This window comes from Nelusetta ayraudi, unplaced genomic scaffold (assembly GCF_046127955.1).
Source record: "Nelusetta ayraudi isolate G7.1 ecotype Tasmania unplaced genomic scaffold, CSIRO-AGI_Nayr_v1 ptg000173l, whole genome shotgun sequence".
Lineage (NCBI taxonomy): Eukaryota > Metazoa > Chordata > Actinopteri > Tetraodontiformes > Monacanthidae > Nelusetta > Nelusetta ayraudi.
This window is the reverse complement of record NW_027466222.1, coordinates 579838-607644: the sequence shown is the minus strand read 5'-3', so window position 1 is coordinate 607644 and position 27807 is coordinate 579838. Positions and strand designations below refer to the sequence as shown.

The 27807-nt window shown below is 45.1% G+C and overlaps 2 protein-coding genes across 5 annotated transcripts; both read right to left on the bottom strand.

Moving 5' to 3' along the window:
* Positions 1 to 504: 504 nt before the first annotated feature.
* Positions 505 to 7641, bottom strand: ric8b (RIC8 guanine nucleotide exchange factor B). 2 transcript variants are annotated; one of them, XM_076014723.1, is made up of 10 exons: positions 7347 to 7641; positions 6924 to 6971; positions 6200 to 6829; positions 5954 to 6048; positions 4894 to 5044; positions 4478 to 4576; positions 4187 to 4331; positions 3933 to 4077; positions 3715 to 3834; positions 505 to 1185 (listed from the first exon to the last, which is right to left on the bottom strand). In XM_076014723.1, exons 1-10 carry the CDS (start codon positions 7428 to 7430, stop codon positions 1077 to 1079), a joined length of 1626 nt encoding a protein of 541 aa, XP_075870838.1. In that variant the 5' UTR covers positions 7431 to 7641; the 3' UTR covers positions 505 to 1076. The 2 variants fall into 2 exon arrangements, with proteins under 2 accessions (XP_075870838.1, XP_075870839.1); XM_076014724.1 differs by having other exon boundaries at positions 4478 to 4573.
* Positions 7642 to 10303: 2662 nt separating this feature from the next.
* Positions 10304 to 27402, bottom strand: rfx4 (regulatory factor X, 4). 3 transcript variants are annotated; one of them, XM_076014792.1, is made up of 18 exons: positions 26962 to 27402; positions 24714 to 24800; positions 24261 to 24321; positions 21923 to 22046; positions 20349 to 20410; positions 19671 to 19884; positions 19096 to 19173; positions 18539 to 18702; positions 18027 to 18127; positions 17871 to 17929; positions 17575 to 17719; positions 16778 to 16872; positions 16175 to 16292; positions 14895 to 15014; positions 14302 to 14463; positions 14004 to 14169; positions 13785 to 13923; positions 10304 to 11660 (listed from the first exon to the last, which is right to left on the bottom strand). In XM_076014792.1, the coding sequence occupies exons 1-18, from the start codon at positions 27383 to 27385 to the stop codon at positions 11388 to 11390; spliced, it is 2592 nt and encodes an 863-aa protein (XP_075870907.1). In that variant the 5' UTR covers positions 27386 to 27402; the 3' UTR covers positions 10304 to 11387. The 3 variants fall into 3 exon arrangements, with proteins under 3 accessions (XP_075870907.1, XP_075870908.1, XP_075870909.1); XM_076014793.1 differs by having other exon boundaries at positions 14302 to 14460; XM_076014794.1 differs by having other exon boundaries at positions 14004 to 14130; positions 26962 to 27401.
* Between the last annotated feature and the right edge of the window lie 405 nt (positions 27403 to 27807).

Sequence of the window (27807 nt, the reverse complement as noted above, 5' to 3'; positions counted from 1 at the left end):
TCCTCTATGCCCAGCCTGCAGGGCCACAATGAACTCCTGTTCATTTCCAGCAGTGAGGTCGAGCTGAAGTCTGTCTGTCCAACACCACTCGAATTAATGCCACATATTTAAGCACGACAATGTAAAATAATTTCCAAAGTCTCTTAGGGAAACACAAAAAGTGCAAAATGGGCCAGCAATTAATGATTGCTTTTATTGTTTCAAACCCATTAAAATATCAAAATGTGAAAAAAAAAAAGCTCATAACAATTTCCCAAAGCTCATCTGAACTGCTTCTGATGGCCAAAACAAACAAACAAAGAAAGACTTACTACCATGCAAAAGTATCGCGTGGAGAAGCAGAAACAGGTCGATGTTAGAACGTCCTCCTAGAAACACGACTGAGACGAGTTGACGCTTTCTGTGTGGCAACTCCACAGATGGAATCACACAAGGTCTACATTGCTGAATCATGAAGAACTTCAGACTGTAGCGAAAAGAAAAGAAAAGTTCAGAAGACAAATATCGCAGTGAACATTTCTTTATTAAGATACAAAGACACAACAAGTGAGTATTTGCATGGAATTCTTCACGTTGATTGGAACCATAGTGTTGAGAACAGCGAGCCAAAGTTTTGGTCAAGGCTAACTGGTGCGCAACATTCAGAATCATCACAACCGTGTCGAGGACTCTGTCAACTCATCAGTGCTCTAGCTCAGAGCGGCTCGCTCGCTTCGAACGACTTCGCTCCTGACAGTTTTCAAGCGAAAGGAAAACAAAAAGTGCAGTTGACTCAACTAGAAATAGAAAAAGTGGTAAACACGTGAACAAAGGAAAATAAAATTAAAAAACAGCACACGTGAAAGAATGATTATCTAAACCTTTCCAAACAAAACAATCTGCCGTTACATTTTACAAGTCTTTCTTCACTCTCAGGAGCATTTAAATAGATAATCAAGGTGCAACAGTAACCATGGACACCATCCCAGTGACCAGACGTCCCATCAAACACCAGTGAAGTGGAGCAGAATCAGCTAGAAGGTGTTTGGCCCACTGAGCTCAGGCTGGAAGTGGTGGTGGCGTCGACGTCCTGACTGCTAGTCCGAGTCAGAACCCGAGTCTTGGACAGGTGGGTTACACAGGGTCTCCTCCAGGGGTGCCAGGGTCCCGTCGGGCCTCACTCCCATTGGACGGATCAGATTCTGCCTGTGAATGTGGAAAGAAAGAAGGAAAGAAATGAAATCATCGGGGTGTTTCTCGCAGAACACCTCAGCCGCTCCCGGACTCTGCACACGTCAAACTCTAGAAGATGTCAGCCAGAAGATCCGGCTCAGCTGGAGGGTCTCTGTGGTCCGAGTGCTTAGGAGGGAATTTATTTCTACGTCTTTGCTCTCTTACAAATGGAGCTAAAAGACACACACACTCTCACACCCCCCCAGCGCTTCATGACCACTTAGTCTGGCCTGACCATGCCTGCGCCCTCTCTGCTCTCCACCCTCTTCTTCTCCTCTTCTTCTCCTCTTCTTCTCCTCTCCGTCCCCCAGCACTTTAATTACGGGATCAGCGCTCAGACTAATCACCTCAAAGACACGGCTGCCCCTTCATCCTAATCCAATTATCCATACACTGTGTGTCACCCACCGGCAACACAACCCCCACCCACCCATCCGCCTCAGGACCCTCACCCTCCCCAAAATGATTCATCAGAGAATCAGGGCGTCGTGGACACACTGCAACACATTTTTTAAAAATATTTGTGACTGGTGTGCTTCTTCTGTAGTTATATGACAAATGGGTTGTTTATAGTGTTAGCTTGTTCCTGCTGCTCTTTCTTTGTTTTTGCTTTTTGCATGATCTCTGTGTCACTTTTACATTTTACTGCACATCCAGCACGAGCATGTGATGAATAAAGTGCTCGAATCTCGAATTTATAAAACCAAAAAAGATTCTTCTGATTCTTGCGAATAATCTGCCCGGCAGCCGGGTCATGGTGTGGAGGACCGGACGGGCCAAAGGTCCAGTTTGCAGCTTTTCCAGGCGGCACCTGAACGCAACACGAGCAGGTTTGTCTCCTGAGCAGAAGGAGGCCAGCGTGCTGGATGTAGCACCAGCTGGGGTTGTGGGGGTGAAATGCACTAATTGGAGAAGCAGTTAAGCAGTTAGAGGGATCACATTCCTGCCTGGTGTGGAGTGATCACCTAAGAGCCTCGCACACCACCCACCCCCCCGAGGAAGAAGCTCCAGAAAGAAAGAAAGCCCAGCGCTCCCTCCGCCAAGAATCCTCCTCCTCTCCGTCCTCCTCCTCCTCCTCTGGACAACACGCTCCTCATTAGGACACCTCGTCAGCCGCCGTAATGATGAGGTCAGCTCTCTTATGGCCACGCGCTTCTTCTTCTTCCTCTTCACCTGCGTGTCTTCTCTCCCCCCCCCCACCATTCGTGCAGCCAATTGCTTTGTCTTGCAAGACTCTGTCTCGTCCATCTGCCGACTGAAAAGGAGTCAAGTCGGAGGAGGAGAGCGCGACTTTAAGCCCCCCCACCCTCCGAATGCGACACATAAAGGGAGCGGGCCGTCGGGAAGCCAGCTGCGTGCGCCAATTAGGTGATAATTAACGGCGTGGCGGTGATGACGGGGGCTGGCGGTGGCGGTGGCGGTGGCGTGCCGGGCCGGCAGCCTCCCGCTCCTGAATGCGGTGGCGTGCTGGAAGCCTGGAGTCTAATTGAAGGCGCGGCTAACAGCAGCAGATTCCTGCTTTGACGAGCGGGTTGGCAGGGAGCGAGCGCACCTCTTTACCTTTGTGCCTCGGGCGCCACCGGCGCCACTCTGGCCTCTCAAAAGGGAAAAAGGTCAACACAAATACAGGAGGAGGGGAAAATAATAATTACCATGAATAATTGGAGAAGCAGCAGCAGCAGCAGCAGCAGCAACGACAACAGGGGGGGAAGTTTAGCATTTAATCTGATCCTTTGCGAAAGAAAATCTATTATTTCTGAAAGACTCCTGTGGCATTTCTTGTTTGTTGGCAGGATGAGAAGAAAAAAAAAACTATCTTTTATTATTAGGTACACATGCCAGGCCCTGATTTGTAATGCTACAGCCAAAAATCCCAAGAACTAACTTTTGGTAGTTTTGTAGAGGAGGGTCCTTCGTGTCCTGGATGCTTTGGATACAAACGAGAGGATGCAGATACAAGAATCTCCAGACCTCTGCTCAGCGTCAGGTGCATCCCAACAACACAAACACGTGCAGTGATGGGACTGCGGTGGGACTTTTAAGTGTTGCTACGCACTGGAATTAAACAGCTTGAAGTAATTATTTCCAAGGTTGTGTTGCAGAGTCCGTCCCAAGTCAGTAAGGCACTTTTTGAAAATTCTTCGCATTCTTCATTTACACCAGATGTGGTTTATTCATGTGACAAACCGATGATGGAATAGAATTTATGAATTTGAAGTCTTTTTTAAACCGAGAGAAACAGCTCCCCTGCAGGCCGGTTGCAGGATTATACAACTTTGCTTGCCTGGCTGGCACCATCTCACACAACCCTGTCTATCCAGGGCCCAGCCACTGTTTCACCACCCTGATAGATTTTCATCATTACAGCAACATGTAGTGAAATAGAGAAGAAAAAAAAAACATCTGACAGTTTGATGTTTGTACTTTTAGTTTAAATTCGCCAATACATTGACAGGAATTCCTCCTTTCACTCTAAACTAAGAGGAAGTGTTGAGGACTCACCTGGACAACTTGTCGAACATCGTGACGAGTTTCTCGGCTTCGTACTCCTTCTGCTCCTCCGTCATTTCTTCCATTGGGTTTGGCATCGGCTCCTCCACGTGGCCGGTGATGGGGTTGATACTGGAACAAGTTGGACAGTGGGGGTTCAATGCATGCATGTCAACAGGTTCCCACGGGAGCAACAGAAGGAACGAGGGCAGGTGGAGAGGGTTACACACAAGGGTTTTGCAGATTTGTACTCCTCCGTGTCCGAGTCCTCGTCATCCGAGTACTGAGTCTCTCCTCTCCCTCCTGCCAGAAGACCGCGAGCCACCAGGAGTCCCGCTGCGTTCCCATATCCAGTATACTTCAACAGGTTCTCCACTACAAAAGGAAAGCGCAGCCACAGGGGATGAGAAAATGGCTTGGGCAGCGGTGGAGCTGCTCACTCATCCACGCATGCTGTCTGCAGTGACCCACATCTCCCACTCACCACTTTCTTTGCAGAGAACAAAGAGAAACTCGGCCGAGCACTGCTTCACGCCCGTGTCCACGTGTGTCATCAGGCGGACCAACTTGTTCCTGAGGGTTGTGCCGATCTCTGGTCTCATCTTCACATCTTTTAGAGGAGGAAGTACCTAATAGGGGAGGTCAGGTAAGTCTTTCTAAACATTCTATCACTTATTCTTTATTTAAGTTGCCCTTCTTCAGATTTTAAGTCCCGAAGGACTGCACCAGAAATGTGAGACGCTGATTATTCCGTGTTCTTGGGCAGCTGCTGTACCTGAGCTTTGATGTATCTGCGGATTTCCCGGTGCTGTCTGGAGCTTTCAGTCAAGAGGCTCAGCACTGGAGTCAAGCCCTCCTTGTAGTTGGAGCCCTGCTTGGGGCACCACAAAGGAGACACATACCTGATAAGCTGAAAGGTCCAGTTTGCATGAAGCATAATTATATAAAACAGTGTCTCAGTTCTGCAAAAGAATTTCTGCTTGTTGAGTAAAAGTGAGGAAATCTTACCTTTGGCTGCCTGCACGAGGCTGAGCAGTTTCAAAGCATCAGAGCTCACTACTTGTTGGCACTAGAGGAACATTTTGCTCATGGATCTACTGTATTATTTACTCTACAGTTCTGCGTGAGTCTAAGTGGATGAACACACCTGTCAGTAGCCTGTGTAGGTGTAGCAGAGGGGAAAAACTTTACCTTGTCCACTCTTTTCTCCATGAAGTCAAGCAACTTTTGCACTGCATCCATGTTTTTGCCCCCATAGTTCTCATCGCCTCCCAGGATGGGTACGTCTATTAGCACATCCAGGCAGGAAACAGGCAGGTTATTGAGGAGATTCACAGCGTGGCTGCAGACACATGGACAAAAATATTAACATCTTAGAAATTCAACAGTCAGCAAGATCAAGTTTACAAAGAAAAAAAAAACGGAATACATTTTCAGAAAAGAGCAAGGATAAAGACGAGAGGCCAGGAAATGGATTCAAGTAGTGTCAAAATTGCATTTTCTGCAATCTGAGCAAACAAAAAAAACTCAAAAACTGGTTTCCTCTATCATACACACGTTCAGAGAAGCGACGGTAGACGCTCATCCAACCAAAACACATTCGTGCTTATAAAATCAAACTTGCATGGCAGCTCCATCTTTACGATTTTGCCAAAGTTGCGAAATGTCATCAGTTCATCTTGACCAAGCACAAATAGGATTCAGTCACAGGATTCCACTAACAGTCATTTTCCTTTTAGCTTTGAAGAATCCAGGAAGCAACTGCAGCAATTTACACTGACACGTCCTTCAAGACGACAAAGGTGAAAATGCTGGAAGCGAGTGTGGGAGATAACAGCTAATCAGATGAGCAAAGATGCTGCAATAGCGGTAGTTTTATTAAAGTTGGATAGAATTTTCACAGATATGGTTTCTGCTGCAGTATAATGGATAAAGTGGCAGTAAATGAAAATGGTCAAATCTTCTTCAAATCATCTGTACTCTTCATGCTTCCAATATGCTCTTTACCAGATGGCCAAAAGAGACAAATGCACAGGATTTTGATCATCATCTACTAGATTAATACTCAATTACCAGCCGGACCAGACCCTGCTTCAGCTTCAGGAGAGCGGAGAGGAGACACCAAACCAGGCACAAAGAGAAACTCTCATGTAGACACTTCAGTGGACACTGATAAGAGGCTACATAATACTAGGACGTAAACATAGCAAATAAAAGTTGAGTATGCTGCACAAGAAACACAACAAGGTACCTGTGGACTTCCTCCGTTTTCTCCTCCGTCTCAGTCTTTAACATCAGCAGGTGACGCATGACTGCAGCGATGACTCGGAACTGGTGGTAGTCCTCCTGTCGTACAGCGAAAACACAGTAGAACTCGGTTTAGTTTCACTCAGGTACAAGCAGCTGGACACAAAAGCCTTGTGTGTGTGTGTGTGTGTGTGTGTGTGTGTGTGTGTGTGTGTGTGTGTGTGTGTGTGTGTTTCCACAATGCACTCACCTCACTGCCAGTGCAAGACAACGTAAGGTTGAACAAGGCTTTGAGTGCTTCCATCGCTCTCTCATTGCTCTCTGCAGGTAAGGGCGGGGCCTGGGGATCTGGACAGGTGGTTTCATAAGAACCTGCCCAGTGCACGTCCAGGGTGTGCTCCAACACGTCCGTCAGGAGCCGAACTGCATTATACTCGCTCCTGAGGACCTCCCTGAGGTCTGGCCTGAGGGCCGACAGCAGGAAGAGAAGGCGCAGAGAGAAAAGGCCGAGGTCGTGTTGCCACGTGCGGACTGAGCGCAGGTTGGTACACAGGCTGTGAACCACTCGCATGTCCACGCAGGCCTGCTGGGCCGCAGGACTGTTGAACACCACGTTGCAAAGGCACTTCAGCGCCTCCACCACCACCTTGCTCTCCACGTCCGACAGGGCGTTTTCCCCAGAGCTCTTCTGGTCATCTCCTCCTTCCTGCTCGCTGACCAGCCTGGCCATCTTCCCCAGGGTCAGCATCCCCTCCTTAGAGGCGAAGGGCTGCAGGATGAGCTTGTCTCTGGACAGGATGCGCAGTGTCTCCAGACATGTCTTCTGACAGCCGGGCTGCAGCTTCCTGTCCATGACCGCTAACGCACTTTGGCACAGCTTCTGTGGTGGAACAAGGCAAGAAAGAAGAAGAAAAATGAACACAAGGGATCCACCCTCATTCTCTCTTCACCATCGTCCGAAAGTCAGTACTTACTCTCCTTTTGGATTCTTCCTTTGGCTCGAAAACGAAGGTGCTACAATTCTAAAAAAGCAGAAAACGACACTCAATGGGGACAGTGAACATGTTACAGACACCGGATGTTGTAAATGAACAGCAGCATCTCTGTAAGAAATTCACGCTAAAGGTTCAGATATACTCCTTTCTACTCTACGTGGCTGCAAGCCGAACACTTGCTATATTAACGCTACGAGTCCATATTGTTATATGCTATTATATATCCGATATAGTAGCTTCATCCAGCAGGACGTCAGGTCATATGTCAAGACTGAATAGGTGACTTGGCTGTCCAGCGGCCGGCTAAGTAGGAGCCGACAGCATCGCTGTAGCATTAGCAAGCTAACGATTCTCAGCAGTTTGTTTATGTGCACGTCAAAAAGAGCAGAAGAAGACGCCTACCTCTCGGTTATATTGCTGCAAAAGCCTGTCGATTTCCTCTTCGTTGACACATTCAAGCTGCGACAAAATATGATCTAAATCCATGTTGAGACCTGAGGAAAGAGGATGGTCGACTGAACTCCGCTGCTAGGCTAGCTGGCCGGCTAGCTCGATGTGTGTGTGTGTGTGTGTGTGTGTGTGTGTGTGTGTGTGTGTGTGTGTGTGTGTCCAGAGGGAACCTCCCTTCTTAAGTGGTGGGATAAGCAGTTCTTTTCCACCGAATCACTCGAATCAGTACTATAAAAAGATTTGCTATAAAGATTTAATGAAATGTTCGGTTCTCCAGCTCTTCACCCGGAAGTGCTTCACTGAACCGTAAAATGAACTAATCTTTTCTGGGCTGATACAATTTTGAACGTTCAGGCAAAAGTTTTGGACCTCATGTTATGTTATGTTATGTTATGTTACGTTATGCTATTTTATGTTATGTTATGTTATGTTATGTTATGTTATGTTATGTTATGTTATGTTGTGTCCTCACCCATTGATGTACAGCTATTGAATCCTTATTATCAATACTAGTTAATTAATTGTACAGCTATTGAATCCTTATTATCAATACTAGTTAATTAATTGCAAAATAAACATATTGCAAACAGAGTCCCCCCAACCTTGGCTGTATCCTTGACAATAAAAATAATTGTTACAAATCTAAACAATTTGATAATTCCTTTTTTCAGTACAATAAGACAGTATTGTTAACTCAAAAATATTTTAGAATGTTCAGCCAAAAGTTTTCAACTTTATGTTATGTTATGTATGTTTTAGGTATGTTTTCTATACATCCAATGATATATTTTTCTTTTCCTCCTTGGAGGGTCACCAAAACACTCCATCCATCTGCTGCTGCTCCGGCTCCTCCCCCCGGGCTTAGAAGGACCTGATATTGTCCTTAAGAAACAAACACGACGAGGCATCAAATACCTGTTTACATGATTTTATTTTTGACACCAACGCCTTCTCAGATTTGGGATGAATTTATAGACCAAGCTGTGAAAACAAGCAGTGTCAAGTCTTGTGATGAGGAATTTTTTTTTTTGTCTGTTTTTTTTTTTGCGCAGCAGTTGTTTTTTTTTGAAAGCACGCAGGTGTGAGCTGAGAGTGTTGAGTTTCCTTCTTATGCGCACAGGCGTTATGGGAATCAGTTAGGGATCTCAACATCTACGCCATAAGCGCACATCCATCTACGTCATCAGCGGACATCCATCAGTCCACTTATGATGATTGACTTTTGTTTTGTTTTTTTGCCTGAAAGTCGTTGGAGGAATAGAGGATGTGCCAGGAAACATGCTTTGGCTGTGCGTCTCAAGGGGCCTGTTATTTATCCTGTTTATGTATCTGACTGCTTCAAGAGACTTGTGCTCCCTATAATGTAAATACATCCCGGGAAATAAATCTCTAATCACCGAAAAAAAAAATGTATTAACAGAGCAGGCCACACTGGCGAATAGGACAGGAGTGAAACGATGCAACGCACACATTCAGCTTTTTGTGTGTTTTCTGGAGTTGTGTTTTGCAAAAAGAGACATTCACGTATATTAATTAATGAACATAACGATGTTCTGAAGACCTCCTGAACAAGGTTGCTTTAGTTTCAGCGTCCTTTTATTGTGTCTTTTCAAAGAAAAACCAACATTTCCTCCAACATCAGTGAGTCACATCAGCGAGCATTTTCGAAACAAATGCCCTTTTCTTAGTTATTATTGGTCACTGCGATGTATACAACCAACTGATAAATATATCTGGTCTTTGTTCTTCTGGTGCCCACAAGCAGAAAGCAGGAGATAAAAGCAACCGGCTGCTCGGTTCACTGAGGCAGATTTATAAAAGTGTCATGAAGATCAAAGCTGCCAAGAGGTGTTAGAACAGTATGGAGAGGTGTGTGTGTGTGTGTGTGTGTGTGTGTGTGTGTGTGTGTGTGTGTGTGTGTGTGTGTGTGTGTGTGTGTGTGTGTTGAGAGGGAATTTCCCTTCTCAAGTGATGGGATAAGCAGTTCTTTTCCATGAGTCACTTGAATCAGTGCAATAAAACAATTTCCGAGAAAGATTTGTTTCGCAAAATGTTCGGTTCTCCAGCACCTCAACCAGGAAGTGCTTAGCTGAACTGTGAAATAAGCAAATCTTTTCAGGGCTGACCTCGTGTTATGTTGTGTTATGAATACATAAAGCTATGTTTTTATGTATTCAAATGACTAACTCTGTTGTTACTTGTCAGTTCTGTGTCACATGCTAAAGTGGCCGTGCCAGAAGAAACTATTCAAACAAATCACTTGGAGATGCTTTTGATCGCTGACAGATGTGATTTGCCTTTTAGTTTTGTCAAAATGTGATGGATTGTGATCTTATCACACAGCCACCGGTGCCGTTCTCCTGCACATCTGGACTCCTCAGCCTTTCTCTGGATATTGATCGAGACAGATGATTTAATCACAGCAGCTAGAGCTTTTCCCCCCTCCTTATTCATTCCAAGCCGCGTCCTGCGGGATCTCGGAGCGGAACAACACAGATCTGTGTCCCAATAAATACAAACCTTGGCAGAGGTCAGAGGTCAGAGGTTACGGGACTGAGGTGCAATGACCCCAGCACTGCAGGACATTCTCTCTATAGAAATGTGCTTCTTACCATGTTGTGGCCCTTGTGCTACTGGCCCCACCCCCCACTGTGTTGCCATAACATGGAGACAGGAGTATACAGACTTGACTTGAAGAAGTTTAGTTGTTTTTTTCTCTCTCCCTGTCTCTCACTTTTAAAGCAACGGTCATTATTCAAAAGTTGCATGCGGTTAAAATACATTCTGGATATTAAATACTTGGTATAACTCTTTTACAGTTCAGTCACACTCACAGACTTTGGGTATCCTTTAAAATGCAAGCCAGGAGGAACCTTAACAAAAAAACAAGTCTTGTAAAATATTGTACCGATATCTTTGTAGCATCATTTATTTCCCACAGACAATTCAGTTGAAACTGAAATAGTCACAAAACAGATGGTTTCAGTGCTTTTATTTACAGAAAAGTGAATAGACTTCATGTTACTATACATTTTGATATTTTCCATTTTTATAAATACCCATAGGGTAATAGGTCCTCAGTAGCATTGAGTGCATTATAAAACACACAACCCTAGGTTAATGTGTCATTTACTATTCATACAAAACAGCAAACAAAGTACCAACTGTAACATAGAAAATAAAGGATACACCAGGATATATATTTATATATATATACACACACACACACGCACGCACACACACACATAACCTCCTACAGAGGAAAACAGCAGAAAGATTGCAACACAAAACACTCACACTGTTGTTTTTAAGAACAGCATTCAAACAATAAAAACCAAAACGAAGACACATTACCACAGTGATCACTGAGTTAATGAGCGATTCTTTTGTCTTTGTGCCACTGTACGAAACTGTTAAGGCGGTACAGTTTGTCCACACGGCAGCCACACTATCTGCTTCCACCGAAGCCCGTCAGTCTGAGGCTGCACGGTGCGCCAGTGAGGACAGGGCAGGGGACAGTGGTGTCGCTGAGATTGTGCAGGTGCCAGTTTACAGCTTCAACAGCAGCCTGACTGGCTGGAGACCGGCGCTCGGCGGGATGATCTGACTGGTGTGACGGACGAGGCAAACTCTGGCAGAGGTGTACATTCCTTACAACAAAGGCACAGCTTGGCAGCAGCATTGCACTCTCAAAATGATTTTGCTGCAAGTTTAGCATGATTTGAACTGATTTCTCTTATAACAATCAACTATTCAACGTGTCTTTTAAGACCTCTGCACAAATGACACTGTCATCAAAGTACCGGATGCCAGGAGTCCAACCATCAGTACATCCACACAGTGATTCCTATGACCGCGGTACCTTCATCCCTCAGCTTCTCCCTCTTCTTCTTCTTCTTTTTTTTTTTTTTTTTAAATGTACTTGATTGAAAGTGTTCAGAATCTTTGCATTCACTGCTCTGGCAGGCCAGGAGCGTCAGGAGCGTACACAGACTATTTAGCCCAGCCCGTGGTGGCTTCCCCGTTGATGTAGGCGAAGCCGGGAAAATGCTGCGAGTGTTCGTACTCGGAGTTCCTGCGAGGGACGAGGGTCGAGTACATGTCACCCGGGGCGGCGTAGCGGGACGAATGCATAGGTGGGCTGGTGTAACAGCTGTTAGCTGGCGACACGTCTGGCCACCGGGGGGCGACAGGTGCAGGGTGTAGCCGAGGGGTGCTGCCCATCAAGCAAGGCTCCATTCGAGACATCTGGCCGTTGAGCTGGTACTGAGGAGGAGACAATGAAAGACACTGATTAGCCACATTCACTCTTTGACTTCTTCCGGCCTCCAGTGGGGCCGCATGCAATTAATAACCCTCTGAAATCCCCAGAGAAAAGCATAGTTTGAACCCATGCAAGAACAAGGTGCCACATAGTGGCCACTGAAGGCAGCGATTTTCTCACAAACCCGGGAGAACCATCATTACCCTTTGTGATGTCACAAAGGGCTGCATTTCAGACCTGACTCTTTTAAAGCTCACAAAGACAGACTTTTCTCACCGAAAGGCCAGAGACACACAGAACACTTCGTTGCTAGAATATACTGCTACGGTATTATTTGCAGGCCTTATTGTACAGTTAATGTGAAACAGGTACTGAAGCCTTGCTCTTGGGATGAAGATTCAGAATTAGCTCATGGTGAAATAATATAGCAAATATAATGTAGTTCCATTTCCAGCTATGATTTTATTCGTATTACATTCTATTATTTTGATGTAAATCCATGAAAGGCCTCACTGGCATTGGCCTTTATAAATGTATGTTAATCCCCTGACCAGAAGCCCTTTGGAACACATAAATAGATGTGAGAGGCTGCGTCCTTGACTCTTGGCTCAGTAACAGTGACTACTGCTCATTTCCCGTCTAGGTTCAATTGCTCTAAAAGTTGAACTACGGCGACCAACATGGAAAATTAAGCCAATTGAGACAATTAGCCATCAGCAAAAACAGGAGGTCCATGCAGCTATTTCTGTCCAGCTGTGACTGGACGCAGAGCGCTGCGGCTGAATCTGCCTGGTGACTAAAATATTTCACACAGATGGCGAGCTGGAAAAGTTTTGTCTTCATCCTCACGGACACAAAGCGGCGGCATTGTGCCCGATTTAAGCTGAGACAGGCTTAAAAAAAAAGTGGAAGTGAGAGTCTTTTCCTTTTCCCACTAAATATAAACATGACAGTGGATTCCATTATGAGGGATCACAGCATGGAAGCAGACACCCAGCGCAGGTCAGAGAGCAGAACAGACGGCTCAGCTGCCTCTTGTTCACGGGCAGAAAAGAGACCATTGAACAACAATATTTTAATAAACGCCCCTTTGCCCGACTTCTGTGGCCAGTGGCTCAAACAGATGAAGAGACTATTGAAAGCTGGGAAGACGTGCAAGAGAGCGGGGCCCCTCTTGGCCCCGGCCAATAGGGCCACCTTTCACCGTCTGCTTCCGCTGTGTTGGTGGGAGGGGTTTGGTTGTGAGCACTGAGAGCCAGCTGAGCTCCTCCCACTATGAAAGCAGCAGAGGCTGGAGGGCCCACGACAGGAAATGACTATCAAAGGAGTTACCTCACATCAGTCACTATAATCAATAGTCCCAATAATAAGCTTTTGTTCCCTTTTCATAGCGTTTCCACAGTCAGTCAGCTGTGACTGTTTGGAGCACATTTTTCATTTGAGAAAAAAAAAAAAGTCTACTGGTCAGCTGCTGTGAATCACACACAGTCTCACGCAGGGGATATCACTGAATCCAATGTTCTTCCTCAGACGAGGTTCGACACGGCAAAGATCCACACGCTCACGTTTAAATGGGGTCTTACAGTTAAAAGCTGAATCTGGCCGGATTTGAACATCAAATCTAAAAACAAATTGTGTCCATTCTTTGTCATGTTGTCACCACAGCAAATATTCATGCAAATTCAAGTCACTAGTTAAAATGCATTTAAAAACATCGAGTAGATATAATATCAAATTGCCAGTACTTTGGATTTCCATTTTGAGCAATTTTGCTATGTTGATTATTATGTTATTGTTTTGCAAAAATACAAACACTATTATTTTGCAAGTCAAGCAGTGAAAAAACAGAGCACAGAGCATCAACTACTATGCGTTTATTAGATACTATTAATGAATGAATCATAATAATTAATTAATTGTATGCACGCAACAAGCACATATAATACTTTAAAATCTCTTAAAAGTTTTAAATGATTAACTTGATTAATTATGAACATAACCATGACTATTTTATACTGTGACCCCTCTTTTGATTTTGTTTTTTAAACAATCATTATTTTCAGGTAAAAGTTGTGTTTCTTTCTTTCAGGGAAAATGCTACATTGGCTTCAACCACCGGCACTGACCTGTGCAGACGACCTGTGGTAGGCAGAGTAGTGGAGGGGTGTGCTGATGGCCGGCTCGTGGGCCAAACTGGGATACTGGCTCTGGATGGAGTGAGGGTGCTGGTTGGGGTAGCTGCCGTAGTTGTAGCTCCCGGTGTAGCTGGAACAGAGGGAGCAGGATTCACTCAGAGAGGAAACCCTCAGAGGAACGAGTCAAGGTGTTGTCAGCGGGGTCGTTACCCATGCTCCTCTCTGTGTGTGTAGACCGGCATCCTGTGGGTGGAGGAGGTGGGAGTGGCCGGGCTGCTGTTCCTCATGCAGGGAAGCTGCTGGCCGGCCTCTGGAGTGGAGCCGCCTGCTGTCGTCACTGTGTATGTAAGGGACCACGTATAAGACTGAACAGCGCCTGGTAGACATGTATACAGACACAGGGAAGAGGTGTGTCTTTTAGCCCATGACTCTGCACCTGTGTGTGTGTGTGTGTGTGCGTGTGTGTGTGTGTGTGAGTGTGTGAGTCTGTTTTGTGTCCTTTCCTCACCTGTGGTGGTTGGGACTCCGCTGTACTCCAGGGACGCCGCCTCTGCCGGGGAGCTGGCCGAGGACACGCCCACTGAGTGGACGGAGCGGGCGGGGGAGTAGGATCCTGGCGACGGGGAGGTGGGAGTGGCCTCCGTCAGAGCGAACTCCTCCTCTCTCTCTGCTGGGACAATTCACATTCACTTTGAGCTGCCTCGTCCTCAGCTGAGGTGTCAATGTACAGAACTGAAGAGCAAACACACAACAGGCGACCTAAAGACTGGAATAATGTTATTCATTGCAGTTTTGCTTTAACCACATCTTCTGTTCAAGCAGGTTGGTCACAGGTGAAAACAACAGCAGCAAATGACAAAATAAGGTCATTTAGAAAAGTGGACAAACTGGAAAAAAAAAAAAACTATATCCAGATCACTTTTGCATACAAAGCATATAATGAAGTCTAAAATGTGCAACCCTACCTATTCAAATGCATTGAATAAAATAATTAAAATGCTTGAGTATATAATAAAACCTTTTTAACTGCCAAAGTGCTTCAGCCTGGAAACTGCAGCAGTTCTGTGAAAAACCCAATGGTAGTTTTGCAGTCAGTCTCACCTGTGCTGCCGTCTCCCTTCATGGCCCTCATGAGGTCGTTGGCTCTCTCCTGGCAGTGCAGAGACTCCAGCAGGTATAGAACGTAGTCGTCAAACATGAGGTGGATCAGGTGGAAGGAGCCTGTGTGCAGACAACCCAGGATCAGCACACAACCGCAAGTGCTGCTTGGACCAAACACAGATTATTCCTGTCTGGTTCAGAGTGTCCAGCTATACACGGTTGCTCTTAAAGTTGGATTTTTTTTTTTGTTCACCTGACAGCAGCAAACGCTTTAATTCATTTCAGCTGGGTAACATAATCACTGCACCCGGTCAAAGTGATTATGGCTCAATTTAAATAGGAGGATGTTTTTCACTTTGTGTTCAATCAACTTCCTAAATGTTAACCAACTGTTCAGAAAAAAAAAGAGAAATGGAACTGATGTCGTCCATCTGGGCTAAAAACATCCAAGTGATGACATCACATCCTGCAGGCTGACAGGGCCGCTGTCATTAAATAGACGTGCAGTCGTATTTTTTCCGTGTATTCCTGCCGCCAGAAATATGTCAGCTGACCCCGGGGTTGCGAGGAGGATGGGCCCGTGGCGTGGGGGGGGGTCACAATTGTGTCATTGTGCCTGCGGCTGTGGCCGCCGTGTGCATAATAAACACTTGTGGCTATTCAGGGGAGCAGGGGCTATAACACTGACCGGTCATAAAATGGAAAAGAGACGGACAAACGCGCCGGCAGAGGGGAGGGTCGCCTTTTGTTAATTAGCTGTTTGTGCACAGGGAGCCGCTTTATCAAAACACCGCAACCAGCTGTGTCTTTCATATTCACAGACAAACCCGGAGGACACCGGAGCAGAGAGAAGAGACACTTTTCTCTTATTTTTACTACACTTGGCTTATTGCAAAACTTCGCTGGTGCACGAGTCCGACAAGCTGTTAAAGCCGCACTTTGCTTGTTTCTCAGCGTCGGCCCCCCTGTGAGGACTTTCTAGAGGACTGGGTCAGCTGGGCCGGCTCGTTCACAGCTGTGTCATGAATTATTATTGTTTTGTAGTGTTTGTTTTTTTATGAACGGACCATTTTTAAAAAAAATATTGTTTGACTGAGCAGCTATTTGCTCTCCTTACATCCCCCAGCAGAAAAACAGATAATAGACGAATCAACAGGGTTCATTTGTGGGATTAATTCAGCAATTTAACGGCAGATTTTGCTCATACAGAGCTCATACAGTGTGTGTGTGTGCCACTTTTTTTTGCCTGGCGGAGCGGCGTGGGAGCGAGAGTGACTCACCGAAGCTGGGCGCGCTGTGGAGGGTCATATCTCGAATCACTCGGGTCCCGAAACACGACCACATCAGCAGGAACTGCTGGGCCACCTTTTTCAGGCATCCGGGCCTCTTGCCTGCCACCTAGAGAGAGCATTTCCATGAGAAAGGGTGGGGTGTGGGGAGCGTGAGGGGGTGGGAGGGTGTAGCTGCCGCGGTAGAATTAACCCCCAGGTCCGCGCTGGGGCTTAACCCTCAGGAACGAAAAACATGTCAACAAGTCAACTATTTAATTTGCCCCCGGGGACACGCCTTCCCATTGAACTATTGTCTGCGCGCTCCAAGACGTTGTCGGGGCAACCAAATTTTACAAGGCCATATCTGGCACATAATGGAGGCAAATGGGAAGCTTGAAGACATCATTAACTGGGAGAGCTGCTATGCGGATGAGCAGGACTCCCTGCCACAGGTGTCTCTTTATGGGTTAACTCCTCTCACTGCGCCCCGGAGTTCAAAATCACTTCTCAAATGGGAGGCGGACGGCAGGCTGACGCAGACGCACTGTGTTGGACTTGAAAAAGAGCGAGAAAAAAAAAGCTGACATCTGCTCAGAGTCGTTGCAGCCTCACCTTGACGACACAGCGGTCCACCATGGTGTCCAGCCACTCGATGTAGGCCTCGATTGGAGACTGCTCCTCCAGCAGACGGTCAAACTCTTGGTACACTGCCAGAGGAGGAGGAGATTTTAGGTGAAGTTCCGTCAAACACAAATTTGACTTCCAACAGCGGAATTGATGCCACTGCACTGACAGTGACTCCCCAGCAATGGGTGGAGTCCATCATTTATTTCTTTTGCTTTCTCTATTTTTCAGGTAGTATGTGAAAATTGGAGAACGGCCCCTTTGTGATGTCACAATGGGAAACTGCCGGGTTAGTGACAACACCCCCAGTCAGGTGTTCCTTTCACCCTTTAACTGCTTTGTTTTAGTCCCTTGCAAACATGTGGAAGGTCAAGTCAAAAACTTTCTTTTGGTCTTGGCTGTAAACAGAGGGCTACATGTCTATGGCATTTCTTGGATGATTGAAAGAGGCTGAAGTGATAATTACAAATGGGAAAGTTATAGACTTTCACTATAACAATGTTAAACAACAACACCAAAAGAAATGTGGATGCAAACCAGTCTGAACGCAGCGAGACCTCCGCCTATCTTTGACCTCTGACCCCATCAGGACAGCTCGGAGATGCTCGGCGGGGTGTTTCAGAGAGGAGTGAACTTGTTTAACCTCTTGCTCTCTGCCATTAATGCCCTGACTGGGCTGGTCGTGGGAATGATTGCCCCCTCAGTGTGTTGTTTGTGTGGCGGCAGAGTGTAATTCTCTCTCTGGCAGCGTGTGAGAGTGCAGCGGCTCCGCTGCGTGAACCTACAGTGGATAATAAGCTGCCTGTGCTCCTCTTGTGAGTCCTCCATGGTGTAAAGTGTCTGCTTGGTGATGCTGTTCAGGTCCACATTCCTCCAGTCCTCCAGCATTTGAAAGGTGATGTCGGCGCTGTTGATCACGGTCCGTGACGCCTGAAGGCGGACGCAACGATATTACTCACACCGGTGAATACATTTCACTTATCAGCTCTGTGTGTGTGTTTTTATTGTGATTTTATTTAAAAAAATATTTATTTTTATATATATATAAATTAAAGAACACCACTGGGCGATCGATAGTCACCTGACAGAGATGGTTTAAGGACGTTTGCCGTTTTAGAATCTGAGAAAATCTCCTGGACACTGGAAGCACAAACACACACAGTTATGCTTCACCTCGCTGGATGTTGTGTGTTACTCAAGACGGGATGTCGGGGGAGGGGAGGATTTTTATACTTGCATTCAAATTTGATGTTTCTCAGGTTTTCCGGAAGATCGTGAAGAGCTATTTTCAGCCACTCGTCGAGCTGTTTGGCAAATTTTCTGATGACCTGAGTCAAACTGTGTGGGTGAGAGAAATTTTAAAAAAAAAAGAAAAGAATGATGAGACACAACGCACAGACTGACACAAGTAGTTCAAATGACAGTTTTTGTGTCAATGAACAAAATACTCAAAAAATCTCAAATGTCTTTTATTGCTTTTGAAAAAGTGAGGAAATAGAGTCCTCAGTCAGATGTCAACTAATCATTGAAAGTTGTATTTAAAAAAAATAATTTCTATTTCTATTACCGGTATATGTTGTATGTTATATATTAAATGTTAGAATTATTTTCCTATAAATAAATGTCATTCTAAGAATACAGGCGTTTTCCCTCTCTTGAGTTTACATTCAAATAATTTCACTGTGCGTTTCAATAAAAATCCCTCCCAGTCCAGTCGCTCGACTAGCGATGGTTCTGACAGCAGCTCACCTATCAGGCAGCGCTTGCAGGACGGTGGGCATCAGCACCCCAGAGATGGCCTTGTACAGGATGGAGTCACACACACCGACAATGTTGACCACGGTGGGGGAGCCCAGGACAGGCAGCATGTGTGGAGGCATCCCCTGCCAGAAGTGCAGCAAGAAGCTCTGCACCTGAACGCACCACAAAACAGAGACGCTCAAAGTTAGATGGGGGATGAAAAAGCAAAAAAAAAAAAAAAAAAAGCAACACGTCATATTGTGAGTCAGGAGCAGGCATGGGCAAACTATGGCCCCGGGGGCCATATGCGGCCTGCTAAACTATTTAATCTGGCCTGCTTGAAGAACTTGAAGAAATGATATTCATAGTCAGTAAAAGTCATTTTAAGTCATTTTTCCAGCGTTTTCTGTCATTTCAATAAAGAGCTAAATGCCGTAGAGCTTCAAAGACATTTTGTTCACTTTCAGTAGACATTAAAGCAACATGTCAAGTCTTAGAACCCATTGTGGCCCCACCAGTCTAACAGTTTGCCCACCACCTGGTCCAGCAGATAAACAAAGGCTTACCTCATCAAAGTTTGCTCGAATGACAGTGTCCAGTATCCGCTGGCAGTGTGTCCTGTACATCATGATGAAGGTGGACACCTGTGGGCGACAACACTCACGCTATCACAAACGTTTTGCTCTTTCAGGGAAGGGGGCTTAAAAAAAACAAGAGAATAAATCTTGCGCAGAGCACGCAAACCTATAAATACATGTTACAGGTCTGGGCCGCAGCGCGGTCATACAAACCCGAGCTTTAGAGATCAGCAGAACACAAACCATTTAAAATCATGGCCTCCTCTTTAAAAGGCAGACAGCTAGTGCCTGTCCTTTGTCCACGGCTAGATCTTATTATCTCCCCCAAAAGATTAAGAGTTAGTGAGGAGCCAGCATATAAATCCTCAAGGTCCTTCCCTGAGTGCCAGCCAGTGAAGGTCCCAGGGGCAGATAAAAGGCTGGAGCCAGAGGGGGCGCAGAGACGGTGGGATGGCGGCGGGATGGTGGGAGGAGAAGGAAGGGGGTGGGGTGTGTGTGTGTGTGTGTGTGTGGGGGGGGGGGGGTCGGAGCTGTAAGGATGGACTTTTAAAAGTGCTGTTTACCCTCTCCTCTGGCAGGCTGGCGGGCAAATTTAGGTCTTTGACATTTGGGAACTCTGGCAGCAGCGTCCCCAGCTTGGAGCGCGGTGAATATGCCACTGTCTGCTTGGTGACCTCCTTCTTGCCCGTCTCGTTCACCCACGCCGCCCCCTTCTTGGAGTACATCACGTCGTAGTACTGCGACGTCTCCTTCACCGCGATGCCGTAGTAGTGGTACCTGCAGAGGGGCACCGGCCGAGAGTGTTCAGCAGAGGACAGGCGCACCACACGTGCACACATGAAAATAAGGGTGAACTTCTCGAGCAGCTGATTCAGTCACGTGTGTTTTGTGTAAACAGTCATTTGAAATAACGCTAGATGAACATAAAAGAAATCCCCCAAAAATTACACAAAGTACAACTACAGCTATACAGCAATAATAATAATAATAATAATAATAATAATAATAATAATAATAATAATAATAATAATAAAACTGAAATGTACCAGTCAGGGTACTTTATGTTCATCATACAGGAGACATCAGCATTAAGAAAAAGCAAAAAAAAAGCAAAAAACTTTTAAAAGTCAATCAGAACCCAAGTCTTCACTTGCATGAGCAGCAGTGTTGCATATATGCAGTGTGTCTGTGTGTGTAGATGTGGAGGAGTGTTTGTGGACACCAGTGAAGCAGGAACTCACTTTGACTGCCCTCTCGTCCCGAGTCGTCTGGTGGTCAACGCCGGGAACTGTTGGCGTATGATCTGACGGTGGCGGGTGGGAGGAGAGTGGGACGTTATTAAAGAGAGACATCAAAGACTAAAAGGGTCTAAAGCACAAAGACCTGGTGGCATGAAGATGCACTACTGAAATATATTAAAGATGTAAAATGTTTGTTGTATTTAAATGAAAAGGGAAGGTGTTGGGTTCGCAGCTAAGATGAAACCTCTCTTCTAAAATATCACTTTCTCTGCTGCTGCTATTGCTCCCCCTCTCTTCTCCTCTCCTCTCCTCTCCTCCACTCCTTCCATCCTCCGCTCCTCTGGTTTTGTCCAGAGAGATTGGCTCCTCAGTCTGGCTCCTGGTGCAGAAACTTTAGCAAACAGTGTAGCTCTCCATTGTGTGGGATGAAAAAAGAGGCCAAGCTGTGAAGTTTCTGTCAGGCCCCGCTTGATAAATGAGCAGACAGGGAGGCAGTCCGGGCCCTCTCTCGTTTTTTTGTCCTGAATCAATGAAGCCTTCCTAAAGGACACCCCACACTGCTCCAGCCACTGATCTAACATTCCGCAACATCTCACCCTTCCAAATTTCCTTTAATTACACATTAATCCAGGCCCCTTCTCTTTTTCAATATCTTCCGACAGGAGCTGCCGAGGGGGTGGGAGCGCAGGGGGTTGGGGGTTGGGGGTTGGGGGTTGGGGCTGCGGTCCAGAGCTCTGGGATGGCTGGGGGTAGGAAGGCTGTGGAACTCCTTGGGGTTGTGGGAACAGACGAAAGCACATCTCCTTTGGCACTAGATTAGGTGTTGAGGCGGCGGTGAGCGGCGAGCTCTGCCTGCTTCACACTGAGCTCAGCCTCATATTGCTTCAACAGCAGCCAGAACACAAACCAAGCCAGGCATGAAACAGCCAGACTAATGCTGCGGCTCGCTGTCCTGTGTGGCAGATTATTGCACGCAGGGATGCAGCTTGGCTTTCTTTTCAAATCACTTTTTTTTTTTTTGTTTAATCTGTTTTGCTTGAACGGTGTGTGGACCAGGTCCGATCAGTGCGTCAGCACCCTGATATTGAGCTGTTTTATTTTTTTTATTTTTAATGACAACTCATCGTATACACACTACGCACTGTCATTTAAGATGCAGTTGTAATGACCTCCTGAAGAGCCAATGTTGTGTTCATTTTTAAAGGCCCTGTTTGGAAGACTAAGAAAATAATAGAATAAGAAAAATAGATTTCATCACGCACTCTCAATTAAGAACGTTAATATGATGGAGGTGCAAGGCCCAAACCTGGCAGATGGTCACATGAGCATAAGAAAACATTCTAGAAACAATGTTGCTATAAATTCCAGTTTGCTGGCGTCGCTCTCAAGTCTCTCCACGACAGACACCATGTGACCAATACCCCCCCCCCCCCCCCCCCCCAGCAAGACAACTGACCCTCTACGTAAATAAATACAAATGCTCAGTATGAGTTAGTGAACTAAAAAAACCAACATCATTATTTACCACTGAATGCTGATGGATCCCTGTGAGTGTTGCACACTGTGACTCTCACCTTTCCAAAACTGGCAGCGTTGACGGGCTGCGTGTCGTGCTTCTCGCTGAAGTCCAGGTAGTGCATGTAGAGGGCGCTCCGGGGGATGCACACTCCCTCTGCTATCTCATAATTCTCTTCTAGCCTGTGGAAGACAACAGGAGCGCACAGTGTTTATATAAACACAGGCAGATACAGACCCTCCGATCACGGCCTGCCAAATGGGTAAAAGCTATGTTGCATTATTATTTGTCTATGAGACTGTTGTGTTAGGATGATATTCACTTATAGAAACCTGGACCTGGGCCAGTGTAAACTAACTAGTTTCCACTCATACAGTTTTCTCAACGGCACCGACAGGTTGGAGCAACACTTGATGCACTGCGGAGTCAAAGTATGACACTTCAGAGAAAACTGATCTCAAAGTAGCTGCTCCCAATGATTGCAACACATATGTAGTCATTGTTGTCAATCTATTCTGAATATATCACCAGCGAAGAAGTATGAATGTATATCGTATATTTCCTAATATTTTGAACCATTTGTATTGCATGTCCTCCTGTGTGCAGGAGGTTCGAGTGGGAATTTGTTCTCTGATGTGAACATTTCCATTGGTTATATTGTATATGTGTATTGTATATATAGTCAGTCAATTCTTATTAAATGCAAACAAACAGCCTTTGTTGTAGTTTGCACCCGTCTCTATTTCTCTATAAACAAAGAGTTGCTCAAAGTAACAACTTTTAATTCAGTTCAGATGAGAGATATGTAACTGCGGTCCTCTGGATTTATTAACAGCACGGTGGCTCTTTAGGGTTCTGCTGTAATATTTGGTCAAGGGGTTTTTCTGCACTCTTAGTTAAACAGGTGAAAGTGCTTCATTTAACTTTACAGCGTTTTCACCGGCAAAATACAGATAGCAGCAGATATTTTTGATGTGAATGTGTTTTAAGAAAATATGGGTTGATTTTAAAAGGAGAAAATCTGAAAAGAAAAGATGAGATAGACCTCCAGGAAGCACCGAGGCAGAACATTAGATTCAGGGATGGTGTTATTATTTGGCATACATTTTTTTTTTGTCAACGTTCCTAAAACAGATTAAAACAAACAAAAAAAGATATTCATGAAAATAAGACAGAGATATTTTGAAACTGAGACTGAGCAGCAAACCGAGTGAGCGGCTCTTCTCTCCATCACTACCAGCTGTTGTTCGTTTGAAAGAAGTGAAGGAATGTCTGTCTTAGCGTGTATCGTCACCTCATCTCATGTTCTCCCACCAGCCTGCAGACACGACTCGTGTCAGTGTCCTACTGCCACAATGACACGGATCGTTCGGCCATCCACTGAGAAAGCTAACGTTTTACTTCATCTTTTTTTATTTCAATTTTAATTTTAAATCAATTTCAATTTTAAACACCATGTATTGCCAGGCGAGTCCGTCTTTGAGCCGCTCTCATGTGTGCACGCTTCCAAGTCTGTTCTACTGCTCACTGCGTTCACCTCCGAGGCTTTTCGCTTTTATCATTAAAAAACGTCAATCAATCCTTGTTGGACTGTAATTTTATATATGCAAAATAAACACAGATAACAATCAATCCAAAAAAAAACATTTCTTTTCATGGAAAACAGCCACTAAATATGCTCAATAAATAGTGGCCAATTAAAGCAACATTTAGAATGTTTCTTAAACGGTCCGCTGAGCCACTGCGGCTCCTCACGCTGGGTCTCAACCCCCCACTGAGCAGGGTGTCTTTATTCAGATTAACATTCATCTGAGCCCATTACGCCGCAATACTATTAAGTAAAAGCTGCCGTTAGTCACGGGGCCCTCAAACCAGCTGTGCGTACAAACTGGAGGCATGTTTATTACCATATTATTATGCATTGTTATAGCATTGTTATCACTATTATTATAGAAACCAGAGATTAAAAAATGAGTTCTACCAAATATTAGGATTTTCTTAAAGAACTAAAAAACAAACAAATATACAGCCTTATTTCACCGTCATTTTGAGACTAAAATAAATGATTTACACAAATTCAAAATCTCAATCTTAAACATCTCAAAAATTAGAATTTTATTTTTCTCTTTTCTTTTTTTCTATTTAACGTGGCTGAAATGAATTGCAACTCTGTAAGCGCAGCCCAACAAACTTTCACACGATTATATTTAACATGAAGCTTGTTCATCCAAAACCTTGGGGTAAATAATTCTAAATAATTATTAATAATTTGCCCCCTCTGATATATTTATTGAATGTTTGTTTTAGTTGCATTCTTTTTGACATTAAAATACTCAAGTGAACAAACAAAAAACAGAACAAATAGAAACGTTAATTGTAAATGTTTTAAAACTCACCATTCCAAAGTCGCCGGTGTCGAATGTGGTTTAGAGGCTCTGTTGTTCTCTTTCTCTTCATCTGCAATGACAATCAAAAAACCTTCTCATGACTTATTGAACTTTTTTGAGGGGGTAGTTGTACAACACACACACACACACACACACACACACACACACATATGCCATATATATGGTTTAAAGTATACAGCATAACATCTGAAAGGTTTATTTCAACAATGGTACAATGAAGATATAGAAAATATATATGTATATATTTGTGTGTGTGTGTGTGTGTGTGTGTGTGTGTGTGTGTGTGTGTGTGTGTAGATGTGTTTAATTGATTTCTGTGCCAGCAGTAACTAGACATGCAGTAAATGGCAGCAGGCTGGCAGGACTGCAGGACTCTGAGTGCAGTTTGGTGTGGTGCAGTTTGCTGCTGCTGCTGCTGCTGCTGCTGCTGCTGCTGCTTACGTTCATCATTGGACATGTTCCCCAGAGACGTGTGACTGGAGTAGCGCTTGCTCTCACTCTCGTTGAGGCACCTTTCAATCCAGCTCTCTGGAAAGACACGACAGAGGAATCATCACAATTAGAAAAAAAAATGTAAAAGCAGACATTTGGTTTGCAATTTCAAACCAAATGATTGAAATTGCAAACATTTGGTTTGTTTGCAATTTCAATTTCTGTGTTTTTGTGGGGTTTTTTTAAACACAGAAACACAGAGTTTTTGTGTTTTCATTTTCTTTTTAAACACAGATGGGTTATTTTCTTTCTAACTGTCTGAAGGCAGCTTGTTTTGTTGGGCAGCCTGCGCTCAGCCAAAGCTGTATTTACATAAACAGTGCAAATCAGCGGCTTCACAGGCCACATTAAATGTCACTAATGTGACAGGGCGAGCGGAAGACAATGGCTTGTGTGGGCCACGGTGCTGCCACGGCTCTATTTGAGATGTTTTCAGCAGGCCGGCAGGAATCCAGCATTGTTCCCAGGAGACTCGGAGCGTACACACACTGCTTAAAAGAGCCCGTGCACGGCACTGCAGCAGTGTGCTGCAATGGAGGCCATTGTCCCGTTTTTAATTTATACTTTGAAAAAGCTCAACCGGGCCACTTTTCCCCGCAGCAGCCCAACACTGACGCTTTTCATGTCCAAACAGCCCGATAAATCCATCTTCAATTTTGATTCTGAATGAGGGCCTAATTGTGCGTGAGCGTTTATTCTTCCCCTTGAAATGAAGCAAGGTATTTCCTAACTTGTATTTTTCAATAACGACATGCTTTGTTGATTTGTTGATTTTAGCTCATTTTGCCGGCTGTTTCATATCCCACTATAGTTCTCAAAAAAGTAAATAAAGATATATTTTCCAGTAAAACAGATGACACTGCACCTGCTAATTCAAAGCTGCTAATTGATTATTTTACTTAAGTACAAATAGTCAAGTGAATGTTTATTTTGCCAAATGAATCACTCAAATCGCTTCAAATATTTTTAGCGCACTAAGTCTTAACTCTAAACGACAACCAGCAACTGCAGCAGCAGTAAAATGACACTCAAAACTCTGAAATTGTGGAAACTGACAAAGTTTCATGCTGGAGTGAATTAAAAATCTCAACCATAATTATAAACACACACTCGGTTAATATCCACTCGGCGCGGCTCCTCTGGAGAGGATGCAGGGCTCAGATGTGGTGAACCGATTTAATAAAATGTCACACAAACATGACAAACAAACTTTCTCCTCCTAGTAGCTGCGCTCCAATCACGATCACAGTTACTTTACTGATTAATAACCCTGAACGTGCATCGCTTTGTGCTTTCATGCCAGCACGGCCACACAATCTACAACTCAGGACAATTTAAATTTCACAATTACACCACGAGCAAGGGTTTTTGACGACGGTATTTGCTCGTTTTGCTAAATTACGATGGTGATAGAAGAAAGAGAAGCAGAGCAGCCCCTGGGAAAGAGAAGTGAGGCCGCTGAAGTGGAGCTAATTCTCCACGCAGGCTCAGAGCTCAGGCTTCATCTGCTGCCGGAGCTCATGAGTTGAGGGATCGAAATAATTGGATTAAATTTGATCAACAAGTGAAACGGATGTTCACTCCTTTAATAACACACTCAGGGCCACGTTGCTCCACAGTGAAATCCAAATTGCTTCATTCCATTCATCCCATCAGCCACCTTCAGAATAAGAACTGGCCGTGAAACTGTTGCATGTTTAATTTTCAATTCCGTCAAGAATGACTGAGGAATTCTGCTGGGTAAAATCACAGTGAAATAATTATAGTGCTGCAATTTAAAATCTCCAAACCACCTTATTGAAAGGTGAAATGCGCCAGTTTGCTTGAGTGTTTTTAACAAAACATGAGATATTAAAATTGATTAGATAAAAAAATATATATATATATTAAATGCTATTTCTGTTTTTTGTTACTCAACACTGAGCTTTGGACAACTATGTTCTCCAACAATATTGGCAATTCTATGAAAGTTTGCCATTAAAACAACCAAATAACAGTCTGGGATTATTTTTTCAAAGAGAAAAAAAAAGTGGCAAAGTCACCATCCAGGCACCTGCTCTGAACGCCTGGAGGAAAGTCTGAGGAGCAGCAGCAGCAGCAGCAGCAGCAGCAGCAGCTCACACAGTCTTTATTCAAGTTATTTTCCTCTTTTCCTCACCGACCATCCTCACAAGGCGACTGAAGAAAAGACACTGACCTGTGGAATCCATATCAGGCTCCTCCAGCAGCCCGCAATGCATCCTCTTCCCATCAACAGCGCCGGCTCCTCCAAGAAAATGGCTCAGTGCACGTTTCCCCCTCCTCGCCGCCGCCGCCGCCACCGCCGCCGCCGCTGACTGTGGTCTCGCTGTGCGTTTCCGTGACCACTGGCCGTCACAGGAGATGTTGAGAATCTGAGGTTCACCCAGAGAGGGCTGGTATTGGCAGGAGGAGGAGAAGTGGGGGTACGAGGGGGTGGTGGCTGGGAGTGAGGGAGGAAAGGAGGGGTGGTGGTGGAGGAGGAGGTGGTGGAGGAGACTCCAGAAATCCAGCGGGGGGAAAGCCAGAGCCGTCAAAATGTTTGCTGATGTTTCATGGGAAAGGGGGCTGATTTTATAGGAGCCCTGATGGGGACATGTCATTGATAGGCTTGGAAGGCTGATGAATGGCCCCCAAGTCAGATGGGGATGTGGCAAGGCTCACTGGAAGTCTTTTGTGGGGCTGTTTTGAATAAGAAAAGCTCCCTCCCAACGAAGAGAGAAAAGAGAGAGAGAGAGCGAGAGAGAGAGAGAGAGAGAGAGAGAGAGAGAGTGAGAGAGAGAGAGAGAGAGAGAGAGAGGCTTAGATCTACGTGGTCCAACACCATGGCCTCCCCCTTTTTCTATTATGGCGTTTAATACGTTGCTCCATGCAAATGTACACAGCCGACACTTTAGCCCGTTGTCAAACTTTATCTGCTGTGTGTGTGTTTGTGCCACTTGTTGCCTCACTGCATCGGTTTGCCGCCTCACCGTCAATCTTTTCCACCTCTTTCTTCTTCTGTTGCTTTCCGGTCACCACGAGG